General features: G+C 34.9%; 1 protein-coding gene across 4 annotated transcripts in view; it reads right to left on the reverse strand.

The window, feature by feature from the left end:
- SLC38A6 (solute carrier family 38 member 6) overlaps positions 1–12,294 on the reverse strand; it is a 59,612-nt gene that overhangs the window by 38,067 nt on the left and 9,251 nt on the right. For all 4 annotated transcript variants that reach the window (XM_010962232.3, XM_074365433.1, XM_074365434.1 and 1 more), the window contains 2 exons: positions 4,310–4,362; positions 1,054–1,093 (listed from right to left, as the gene is read on the reverse strand). In XM_010962232.3, the coding sequence (XP_010960534.1) occupies positions 1,054–1,093; positions 4,310–4,362 (93 nt within the window). The remainder of the gene's footprint in view (positions 1–1,053; positions 1,094–4,309; positions 4,363–12,294) is intronic.

The raw sequence follows: 12,294 nt of genomic DNA on the forward strand, positions 1-12,294 counted from the left end.
ATTTTTTTTCATGAAAATTTAAATAATTAAAACACAAATGTTTAGGATTTCCAAAACAATGGCAAATACAATTTATTGTTGGAATGTTAATTTTTCCCTTGACCAAGAAAGACATTAAAGATGGAATTTGGCTGAACAATAAGTGAAATAGCTCAGATCTCTTGAGTATCAGAGTAAAACTTTATTAAAGCTGTCATCTTTAAATTATTTTGAACTGTTACATACAAGAAATGAGATTAAAATTTCCTATGACCATATGATCTTGTGTAAGATCCAAAGTGCATGTCAACCTTCTCTGTGTATTTGATTTTAAACTAATATATTTATTTAGCTTTCCAGTCGATGGTAAAAGAAAATTAAGACATTGGTCAGCACCGTGTAAGTTTTTTACAACATATACAGATATGGTTCCCATAGTATTTTGGATTTAAATGTTCAATACATTTAGTCAATAGCTATCAATAATTAATAGTAATTTTTGCTTCCACCTAGTTCTTGATATCAGGATCATTTTTCAATGGAAACAAGATACAAGATAAATGTGAGAATGCTTCCTGTCTCAAGTTTGTCTATTTTTTAAACCACGTGTTCATTTTCAATTTCTTCATTACAAAAGGAGATTGCTTTCCACACCTGACTGTTCACAGTCAGGACCACCAACCACTCCCTCTAGAGCAGTATTCACCACTGGGGGTAATCAGGACAAAAGTGGAGGGGAGGTATTTCAGAATCACCTGGAGAGGTTTTCCAAGCTATACCTCACCACTATCATAACTACAGAAAGCCAATGCTTTAGAGGTGTGTTGCAGACAGACCTAATAACAAGACTGAAATCAAGGGGTTAGCTACAACTGAACTTAGAAGCTGTTGTCCTACAAAGGCTGCTAAAAAGGATCTTAAAAAAAAAAAAGTAATGACGACAACACACAGGGTTTCTGAGATATGTCTACAGAGGTGCAGGTTCTCAGCTAGACCTGTAATAAGGCAAGAAACCAAAGGAGGAAATCATTTCCATCACATCCATGCATAAGCAGTGCACTTTCAATTGCTTACCTCCAATATTCTGAATTATTATGGTGCCTGCCACCACCACCTATAAAAGAACAAATGTATTCAGAAGATGAAAGGGGAAATAAAATAAAAGGATCAGTATTTTATTAAAATCCAATTAACTATTACTAAAAAACAGATACAGAGGTCGAGTAAAGAGGAACTGAAAAGAATACATTTTGCCAGTCATTTGTAATACATAAAACTAATAATCATCGCATAAAAAGCCTTTCTTTAATAGTTCCATGGTTACTATAAAGAATACTTCTGTAAGTTTTCTTGGCAGTCATTTTTAAACAGTTAAATTGTTAAAAAGCTAGTAATCAATGGTTATCAAAGTACCAAAAAACTGAAATTGAATTTATCTGGTCTCATTCTCCTTTTTTTTTTTTTTTACTGGTTTTTACCACATTGCTTTGTTAGGTAGACTAAGACAGCTTGAGGTATGTGGTGCCAATGCTGTACTGCATAAAAGGAAATAATGTAGTTTTCAGAGTGTATCAGCTCGGCATACATCAAACCTTGAACATCCCTGGCCCAGGAATAAATAAAATTCAGAGCAGAAAACACAAGAGCCCACATATTCTCAGATCTAAAAATTGAAGCAAAATGTTTCAAATGCAATAACATGAAATGGGCTGAGTGCAAGACAACAGGAAGTATAAAGACTGTAATATATTGGAGAATTTCCCTCTTTCAAAATGAGGCAGCTGCTACGCAGCTCTGGACAGTTGCTGACACGTGAGAATGTGAATCCAATGTAGCAAGGTCTTCTGATTTTTCGAGGCAAGCCAGAAATTGAATTCTTTCAAAATGTCATAACTCTGGGTTGGCAATCAGTTAAAAATAAAAAAGATTTGAGCCAAATATAATATGCCTGAGGACTAAATTCAGTCTGCAGGCTTGCTAGATCTTTGATGAGATTCCTGGGAAATTCAAGACAGCACTTTATCCATTCTTGGTAATCAGACATACTCAGAGGAAGTGATCAAGCATTCTGCTTCCACTTGGGCCTTTTAATCGTGCAAATCTTGGTGGATCTGTACCTCCAACGTATTTTTGGAGCTGACTAGCTATCTAAGATCATTCAGTCCTACATACTGGGAAGAGATCACTCTTCCTCTCCTAGGAATTCCATCAGTGACATAGCATTTGCCTAATCTGGGAACAAACTAAATTATTGAGACCTAGAGATCCTGAGGTCTGCAAAGCAGGGCTAATGATAAAAAAAAATTGGCAAGGTGTCTTCAAAGATGTGATAATTGCCACTCTTAACATTTTCCAGAAAAATCTTTACATTATCAAACAATTTAAAAATTAGTTCCAAAATGTCATTCACAGTTATCTGTGAAAAGACTTTTAAACTTTTTGTACACTGTCTTTCATATGCAACTGATACCTATTATCAATCATACATGAAATCTGGATTTTTCTATTAATATATTACAAAAAGCAATAATATCAATTTATTGATGACTATCTTCCCATTTTTGGCTGAATTTAAGCATTTAAGATCTAGAAAGTCGGTATATGTATCTACGCATCTATCTTTTCAGCACCTACTACAGTGCACGAAACGTGGTGTTTGCTCAATAAATATTTGGTGAGTAAATAAACCCATTTACAGACAATTAAAATTTTTCCTTAAAACATTTAAAACATTTCAAAAATTTTAATTTTCAGAACAATGTTACCCTATCATATGTCATATCCATATTCAAATCACGTCTGGAAAGAAGGAAATAGGAAAGCGTCAACCAAACTGTGGAAGTTGAGAGAAAATGCTAAACAAACATAACACTCCTCATTTAGAGTATCCTCTGTCTGTGTACCCGCCTACTAAGAACTGGGAGAACACATTAAAATGATAATGTAACTATTCTAGAGGTTTAGGAAAAGGGAACTCAAGAATCCATGCTCTTCTTGTAGACACTGTTGCTACCCAAGGAATGCGGGAAATACTAATGCGAAATAACAGTGATGATGCTCAGAGTCATGTTTACAGATTATATTAAATTAATTGGAGACTTTTCTTATATAAATAACATTTTCTTCTTCTTCCTTGGTTAAACTGGATACAGGAAATTGGTCATGATTATACCAAACATCCCAAGCTTCTAGAGAGAGAAACTGTTACCAGGGATGATTAACAAAAACCCCTACCCTCCAAAGTAACATATACTCCATTTTGTTCAAGTTCCAGGTTATTAAAAGAAGATCCAAACCATGAGATTACATAGTGTGATATAAATGTTCTCTTTGTACTTTAAAAACAAAGTTAATCTGAATGTAAATACACACTTCCCCCTAATACATAGCTGTATCTTTTTCTTCCCGGACTCACTTCTTACAAGTTAGTTTAGCCATCTACAAAATATAGCATCCTTTTAGATTAAAAACAAAACAAACTGACTATACTTCAATAAAAATAAAAAAATAAGACAAACCAACCAACCAAAAACACACCAACAGATTTACAAATGAGAAAAATTTTGTTTGGAACCAACATATAAAATGGGTTTTAGAATTATGATAGCTCTTCAGAAATAAAAGAATTACTAAAGTACTAACAATATTTAACTCCTGATTACTTGTGGAAGAAGACAGTGTTTCCTTTATCTATTAAATTAGTTTAGTATGCCTATCACAAACGAACTCCCAATAAATACTGTTGTTATTTTTCTTATTCTGTGGTGGAAAAGCAGTAGATTTTTGAGTCTGGAGTCCGGGTGTAACACTGGCTCTAAGTAATTGTGGCAAATAGGCCCCTTCACTTCTCTAGGCCTTAATTTCCTCACCTATAAATGAGGAGACAGCTAGATCATCCTTTCCTACTGTTCAGCTCTTAAATGATATGATCTTCTAATTATCAGTTTTTTAAACAGTCATGCTTTAAGTTTAATTCTCTGTTTCTACCTTTGGTCTTCACACAGATTTACTCAGATAATATAATCAAAATTAATAAGGAAACTTAAAACAGTTTACAGATTTAAGATTATTCAAGTCATTGCTCTCCTTCATTAAAGTAAAAAACACTAAAAGATTTAAGTGTCAGATTAAATTAATCAGTGCATTTTTAGGAAGAGCATAGAGATTTGTTCTCTTTCTCTTCCTGCTCCTATGATTCTGTCTTTCTTCACTTTAGTTTCCTTTTATTCTCCTAATTTCTTTCTCATATATATATTTGTCTCTTCTAACTGGAAATAGAAAGAAAAAACGCTTTTCTGGATTTTGTACACAACAAGGAGAAAAAAATTACCTTTCCAGGCAATCCAAATGCAAAGAGTCCAAGATCTTCATAAGATGTCACAGCTGTTAAGAGGAATTATAATTGTTATTTTCACACAAAACTATTTGTGTGCCAAGTCTGAAAGGAAGAAAGCCATTCCAGTACTACCTTATAGCTATTAGATAGTCACACTAAATTTAAAGCAGAAGTAACTACTTTGGCAGGGGAAGCCAGAAAATCCTATGATCCATCAGGATATGTCCCCTTAGAATACGCAGAGCTGAGCAAATTCCAAAGCTGTCAAACAACTACTCAGGCTGCATTCATTCAAACAAAAGTATTACTCAAAAACAATCCACTTCTCACTAAACAGTACTTGCAGGCTACACGGTCCAAGTTTTCATTGGCAATGGTTTCTGAAAGCTGCATATGAAAATAAAGCTAGATAAAGTACAAAAGTTGTACCATACTTTCAGAGATACTTTTCCAGGCTACCTAGGAGATGATAATGTGTTCATGATAGAAACAACACCCTCATCCTGCAATTAAGGCATACACTTTCTTTCTCATCATAAAAAAATATGGAATTACACTTTCTTTCCACATGTTCAAGAAGTGTGGTCACAGAAAAGATAAAGATTGAAAGGCTCATAAAAGAACTAAATTTGTCCTTAGATAATAAAGCTTCGTGTTCTAACTAGTGACACCACTGGTGAAAATGAAATAAAAACATTTACATAATCCTATAGTTTGAAAAGTGCTTCATATTACAGTGCTTGCACTAAAAAAAGCAGATTAGCAGATACTAAGGCTTGATATAGTAACAATCTCCTCTTGAGTCAAAGATGACTCATCATTTCTTAAAGCAAGTTTTTAGTATATTCTCCCAAGATATACATGGGTTTCTTTAAACTACCACTTAATTAACAAAAAATTCCTCTATACTTTCATAAAGTCCACCAGGTATGTAAAAATAAGCATTCTGAAAACCATATATGGTCTTTACATGTTATAACTACAAAGTCAGAAAGAAAATAGTGAAAAGCTAAAAAAAAAGCTTTATTAATTGAGAAAAAAATTTCAATATTCTAAACTTTTTAAAAACTTTATGATTAGAGTTGATCAAAGAATTTAGGAACCTTTTTGATGACACAGCTATTTTTAAAAATGTATTTACATACTGCTCAACAGTGGACAAGAATAGTTGAGTTTTGAATTTGGGATATATAATTTGATTATAAGTAGGAACCTTTTTGCTTTAACAAAGAAGACTTCAATAATAATCTTAAAAGGGGTAGATTGTAGATATATTTTAGAACAAAAAATCAAAAAGCAAGATTACAAAACTAAGAACTGGAATTTTTTCCTCCTATGTGAAATGCCAAAATTATTTTTTTCAAATACACATTCTAAAGTGAATGTCATCACAAAAATTAGTAATTATTTTAATCAATAAATTTTCATTAGTTTGTTTTAATCTTCCTAAACATAATTGATAATGTCAATATAGGGGCACAATTTCTTATATTTAATATTCCAAAGCCTTGATATATATGTATAGTATACATATAATATGTATATATAAAACCAGAAAATTCTCTACATGTTAGCTTCTATCTAATCTGATGTTGAGAAGGTAATTTTGTCACTCATTATGTGCATGTGAACCAAGTCTCCAGAAGGTCTCTGTCTCTATAAGGCATCAAATTAAAGGAACATCATTGTTCATTTTCAGTGTCCCTCTTTTATATTATAGTTGAAAGTGTTCTTTCTTGGGGAAAAAAAAAATTTCTTTCCCAGGACTTAAAGCAAGGAGGCTTCTCAGTGTTACATATGGAAATATACCAAAAAACTTGCTTTTAAAATGATATATTTTGCATTAGTTTCTTGGTCAGGGAGCAAGTTATCAAGATAATACTCCCCAAAAAGTTTGACTAGGGTTTGCTTTATTTTTAAATAGCAGAAAACAAGTATAGATTGTATATTAGTAAACATGAAAAGCAAATAACTTTCCTATAAGCAAACGTAACACTGAAATATTCTAAAAGAACTGGTATTTCAATTACCTAAATTTAAATAAACTTAAAAAATAAAAATAAATGGCTTTTTATTTTTGCTTCTTTTTCCTCTTAATGGAAGCACTGGGGATTGAACCCAGGACTTCATACACGCCAAGCATGTGCCCTACCACTGAGCTATACCCCCTACTCCCAATAAACACTTATTCTTAACTTGAAAATTAGAACCTAACATTTATGATTTCAGAAAATATAATCAAACTAACAGCTTGATGAAAATAATTGTAACTGTAACTTCTGACATTAGTGGCATGTATTTTAGCAATCTAAAATTTGTTCTCTATTATTTTCTAGTTTTACGAAAATATCTCTAAATACAGCAAACTCCCAAATTCAGAGTGAAAAAAGTTTCGACTTTTAAATGGAGACTGACTACTATGCTCAAATCCTAACTATCTTTCAAGTCAGCAGGCCTGGCTAGTCATTCAGTTTGGTCACTGTCACACTACTTCTTTTATGTTGCAAAAATTAGAAGTACTCTTCCATGGCTGAGACATCATGAGTATGAATAATGGCTTCTGGCTTAACACTGAGGCTTTACTAAAATAAAATACGTACACAGTCAGCCAAATGCTTTTTCACCACATACTCACTTTTTAATGGTTTTCTGGATCATCCTGACATATAAACCAAAACAACACTAGTGAAATACTTTTAAAATTCTGCTCTATCATTTGGAACAATTAAGATGCTAGTAACAGTGTAAACTGGAACTGACTTCGGAATGCAATGTGAACAGTGAACCTTCAAAATATTCATAACATTTGATCCCTAGGAGCCTGCATCAGACTAAGATCCAAGAAATCATTATATGCAAAGATACTCATTATGCATCATTTACACTGAAAAAAAGACTACCTGAAAGCTAAACAATGATAAAGGGGTAAAGTAAATTACGGTAGATCTATCTAGTAGCATAACATATAGCCATTAAAAACTATGCTCATAATAAATAACATGAAAAATGCCAATATTAAGTGAAAAACAGAGGATTTGACTGAATATGATCTATAAAGCAAAAAACTCCTTCCTATGATCAATGTTGTAGTATCTTATTTATAATGTGAAAGATGTTTTGAGAGATATCAAAATGAGATGTGGTGATGACCAGTCACGGTAATAGCATATTCTTACAGAAAAGGAACATTAATTATGAAAATTATGAAATTAATTCACCCTTTTACAGGAATTCATACAAACAGTACTTGGCACAATCCTCCTTAAATAAACAACTGAAAGCAGTCATCAGCAATCTATTTTAGGAAATTATTTTTTGATATTAAAGAAATCAATGCTATGTTTTTGAGGGGGCGGAAAGGTTGTAAATCTTAATCAAGTAAACTGGGGAAAAATTTCTTCTTTAATTCACCATCAAGGCACACTTTAGTGCTATTTTGGCTAGACCACGAGTTTGGCCTCCACAGGAATCATTTGGAAAGCTGCTTCCCATGAAGTAGTGGAATATTTCCAGCTAGTTACTCCAGTGTTCTGTCTGCTTTGCATTTTTCCCTCAATGAAATAGGACAATTAATAAACTCTGGTTACAGTACAAAGCCCAAGTTTCAGCAGCAGCAATATTATCTTTGGAACTGGATTGAGGGACATGAGTTATTCAAATACAGCTCAACTCTCAGAAAGCTCGCCATGTGGAATACACCCTTATTTTGAAATTCTTTTCTTTTTCATGATTTCCTTCATTTTCCTCTTGCCTTTTTTCTCTAATAGTGTCAGGCAGGTAATTCATTTATTGAACGTCTACTCTGCAGTTGTATCGCTACTTCTGATCTTTCTCAATGTGTTTAAATGTCTGTTTACCAACTAAATGCAGCATATTTCAGAGCACCCAATGTGGTAAAAGAATATGGAACGCTAGAGCACTAGGAGCATTCCCTTTTTAGTACTAGGAACAGTCTCCTTTCAGTGTCACAGAGGCTGAGATACTGCATGCACAGAGAAAGTTCTAGGATCCCTACATGCTGAGTGGTTCTGAGTGAATATCCTATAAGTACTATTCACTGGTTTTTAGTCTCAACTTTTACATAAAACACGAATGCCTTACATATGATTACAAAAGAGAAAGTAAATATTGTCAACCTTGACAATGCAAGGGTAGAGCAGAGGACTATGGGAAACAGGAAGAGGACAGGTGAGAGCAGGAGCACTAATGCCTGTGACACAGCAGAGTCAAGAGATACCATCACGTTCATGAAACAAAAAGTAAAGTCTAAATGCATCGTTTAGAGTTACAAATAATCAGTCAAAGAGTTATCGAATACAAACTAATGAAAATGAGAAGGGGGAAGGCAGGATTAGCGTACCTGAGCTAAATCCTCACCTTTCACAATGAAGTGTCAACAGATAATCTCCGAAATCGATAAACCACAGTAGAATATTATTTAGACTTACGAAGGTAACTCCCCAAAAGAATTAAAAACAAAAACTCGGCGTGTTGCTAACTCTGGGAAATGGAACTAGAAGTGGGGAACAATGGGCGGGGAACTGCTTTAAATCCTCCCGCATAAGTGTACTTAACACGTGAGTGTAAATATTATTACCTTGATAAAATAAAATAGAAGGTTAATTTAAGAATGTTTACTCCTGCAGAGTCTCCCATCCCTCCTTTCCTAAAGCCCAATAACAAAAAGTTCAGCTTCTGCTACAGGAAACACTCTGATGCCAAAGCAAATACGAAGGAATCACTACATGAGCAGAGTATGCATACAATCCAGCCCTGGGTTTCTCATCCCTGCCACTATAGACATTTTTGGCCTGGATAACTCTTTGCAGTGGGGGCAGGGCGGGGGCCAGAGGTAATGTCCTGTGCACTGCAGGACATTTCAATCCCTGGCCTCTACTCACTAGATGCCAGTAGCACCTCATCCTGTCCTACAGTCCTCAGCTGTGACTATCAGAATTGTCTCCAGACACTGCCAAATGCCCCAGGGAAGAAAAACCAAGCAAAGCTGAGAACTACTTACTAGCAGAAAGGGGAGACAAGAACACCAGTTCACTGAAGATGAAGTCATGTAATCTGCCCACTTAGTTAACTTTGGGGATACTGAACTATACCCACTAATCAAAAGAAGAAAAAGATATGAAATTATAGTTTGAACAGCTATCGTTCCAAACAATAAACAAATGCTCACAATGAGTACTGAGATGGGAAATTGGAATCTGCTGTCCTTCAGCCAGTTTCAATCTTGTGTGCTCTCACAGTGAGAGCATCTCTCAGTGCTGACTGGGATTCACCCTTTACACAGTGTTCAGACCAGTGCTGGGGGTACAAAAAGGTTCTCAGCTTCATTGAGAAATGGTATGTTAGTGTGCAACATGTCATGTAAATGTTGTGCACTCTAGTTTATAAACTACATAAGGAATTTTCAAAGATAGTTTTGACTATACGTAATTTTTGCCCTGTGTGTTAATTTGGGGACTTTAAAATAGAATCCCTCTGTAGCTCTACTACACCCATCCACTCGTCACCCACACACCCAGCTTTCATTAAATACCTTCTGTGTGTCAAGCACAGTTTGGCAGATGTTGAGAAAACAATGAATAGTTTGAATATATGCTAAATTTTCCAGGAATACAATGACCATGTAAGTGGATGTTTTGTTTTGCTTGGAACTTTACCAAAAACCATTCACCATTTAGGAAAATCACTTCACCAACAGCATTTATTTTGTTTTTGTTCCTCCTTTTCTTTGCTATATGGCATTATAGTATGTATAAGTAGTGAATTAGTCTCCTATTGCTGCTGTAACAAATTACTGCAATTTGGTGACTTAAAACAGCAGAAATGTATTCTCTCACAGTTCTGGAGGTCAGAAGGCCACAATCAGTTTCACTGGGTCAGCATCAAGGTATCAGGAAGGCCACAACCCCTCTTGAGGTTCAAGAGAAAATCTATTCCTTGCCTCTTCCACCTTCTGGTGACAGCTAACATGACCCGATTTGTGGCCAAATCACTCTGATCTCTGCTTTTGTGGTCATATGGCCTTCTCCACTTCTATCTGTGTTCTCCCTCTGAGATACATGTGACTGCACTGAGTCCACCAGAATAATCTCCACTGCAAAGTCCTTTTTTTTTTTTTTTTTTTGCCATGTAAGGTAACATTCACAGGGATTAGAATTTGGATATATTTGGGGGGCCATTATTCAGCCCAGCACAAGTACGTTACAATATTAAGAAGAATTTCATTTCAGATAGTAAAGGGAGCATTTTAAGATTTTTTTTTTTTAATGAAAGGAGGATGCTGCAATGGATGGTGTTTTAAATCACTGCTCTAAAGGGTTTAAGTAAAAAAACAAGATGGGGAGAGCAAGGGACATTTTATTCCTTGTTTATTTCCTCATCATTGCTAACAATTAAAATCCTTATAAAAGAATTATAACCTTGCTTTAGGAAGAGGAAGATAGCAGACTATATTCCCTTTCTCAGCGGACTCTAGGAAGGACCAAAATTCTCTTTGGAAGCAGCAAGTGGTGAATCCCAGTATCTACCTTGACTCTTTTTCAACCACCTTAGTGGCTTCTCACTGCTGCAGCAAAAACTCCAAATTCCTTAGGATCTGACACTAGTCTATCTCTTCAGTATCATTTTCTCCTTTGTACCTTATGCATAAATAATAATAAACTATTTTTTTGTTCCTTGAATAAAATATTTAGTATGTATATGCCAGAATAGTCTCTCTTGCCTTGTCTGCTAGTCAAATTCCTTTTCAGCTCAGTCCTCCAGGAATACTGATTGACTCTCACCCCAAGAACCAGACAAAGCAAAACATTCTCACCACTGAGCTATCACTGTACCTTGCACATATTTAAATTACCACACTGAATTATAAATTATTTGCTTATGTATGTGTCTCCCCTTTTAGACTATGAGCTTTTTTAAGGGAAGGAAGTGAGTCTTACTTCTCTCCGTACTCCTATTAGATAAAAGAGTACAGAATGAATGAATGAATGAATGAACCTCTATCCCAGGCTTCAGTTCAAGGACCTGTCCATCTAGTTTTACTTCAAAGTCCACATTTCCAAAACGGAACTCATTTTTATTTGGAACTAACATCTCCTGCTGTATTCTTATGTCCATTAATGACACTATCATCAATCCAGTGGTCCCAGGAAGTCTGGGAGACATCCTTGGACATCCCCTTCTCCACATTGTCAGAAATCAGCTCCTCTCAAGTCTAACTTCTCCGCATTCCTTTACCTGCTTCCCCTCCTCCCTTTTATTCTCCTTGTTAATACTTTGTTTCAATCTCTGACTATTTGATTCTTAGACTTTCATAACAGCGAGGCCTGACTGCTAACCTACCCAGGTACTGTTAGTACAAATCAGAGCTAGACAGACAAATGAGAAAGGCACTCCCTTTAGGAAGAAGAAAAAGAAAGGGGTTTCCATTGTGAATACAGTCCTGAAGGCAAGCATGGCCTGCAGCGCTGACCATGCCTTTTTGAAAAGAACTACTCCAGTCTGGAGGGAACTTAGATCTGCTGCTCGGCTGTTGTCCTGGGAATTCCCTTTACTTCTCCCCTGTACTAGGTTCCCTATTTTTTTGTTACTTCCTAACTTTGGTAAATGGCATCTTCCATTGCTCATTAAGTACGAGTGCAAGGGAGATAATTTTTTGAGTCCTTGCATGTATGAAAATGTCATTATTCTACTTGTACACTTAAATGATAGTTTGACTGGGTATAAAATTCTATATTGAAATCATTTCCCCCAAGAATTCTGAAACTATTGCTTTATAGTCTTCTTATTTATAGCACTTCTTAGGAAGTCTTTTGCCATTATAGTTTTTCATTCTTTGTACGAGAATTTTTTGTTTCTCTTCTTGGAAAGCTTTTAGTATGTTCTCCTATAATTCTGATTTTTCACAATAGTGCAACATGATATGAATTCTTCTATAATTATTATACTGGTTACCAGGAAAA

This window comes from Camelus bactrianus, chromosome 6 (assembly GCF_048773025.1).
Source record: "Camelus bactrianus isolate YW-2024 breed Bactrian camel chromosome 6, ASM4877302v1, whole genome shotgun sequence".
In the NCBI taxonomy this organism is placed as follows: Eukaryota; Metazoa; Chordata; class Mammalia; order Artiodactyla; family Camelidae; genus Camelus; species Camelus bactrianus.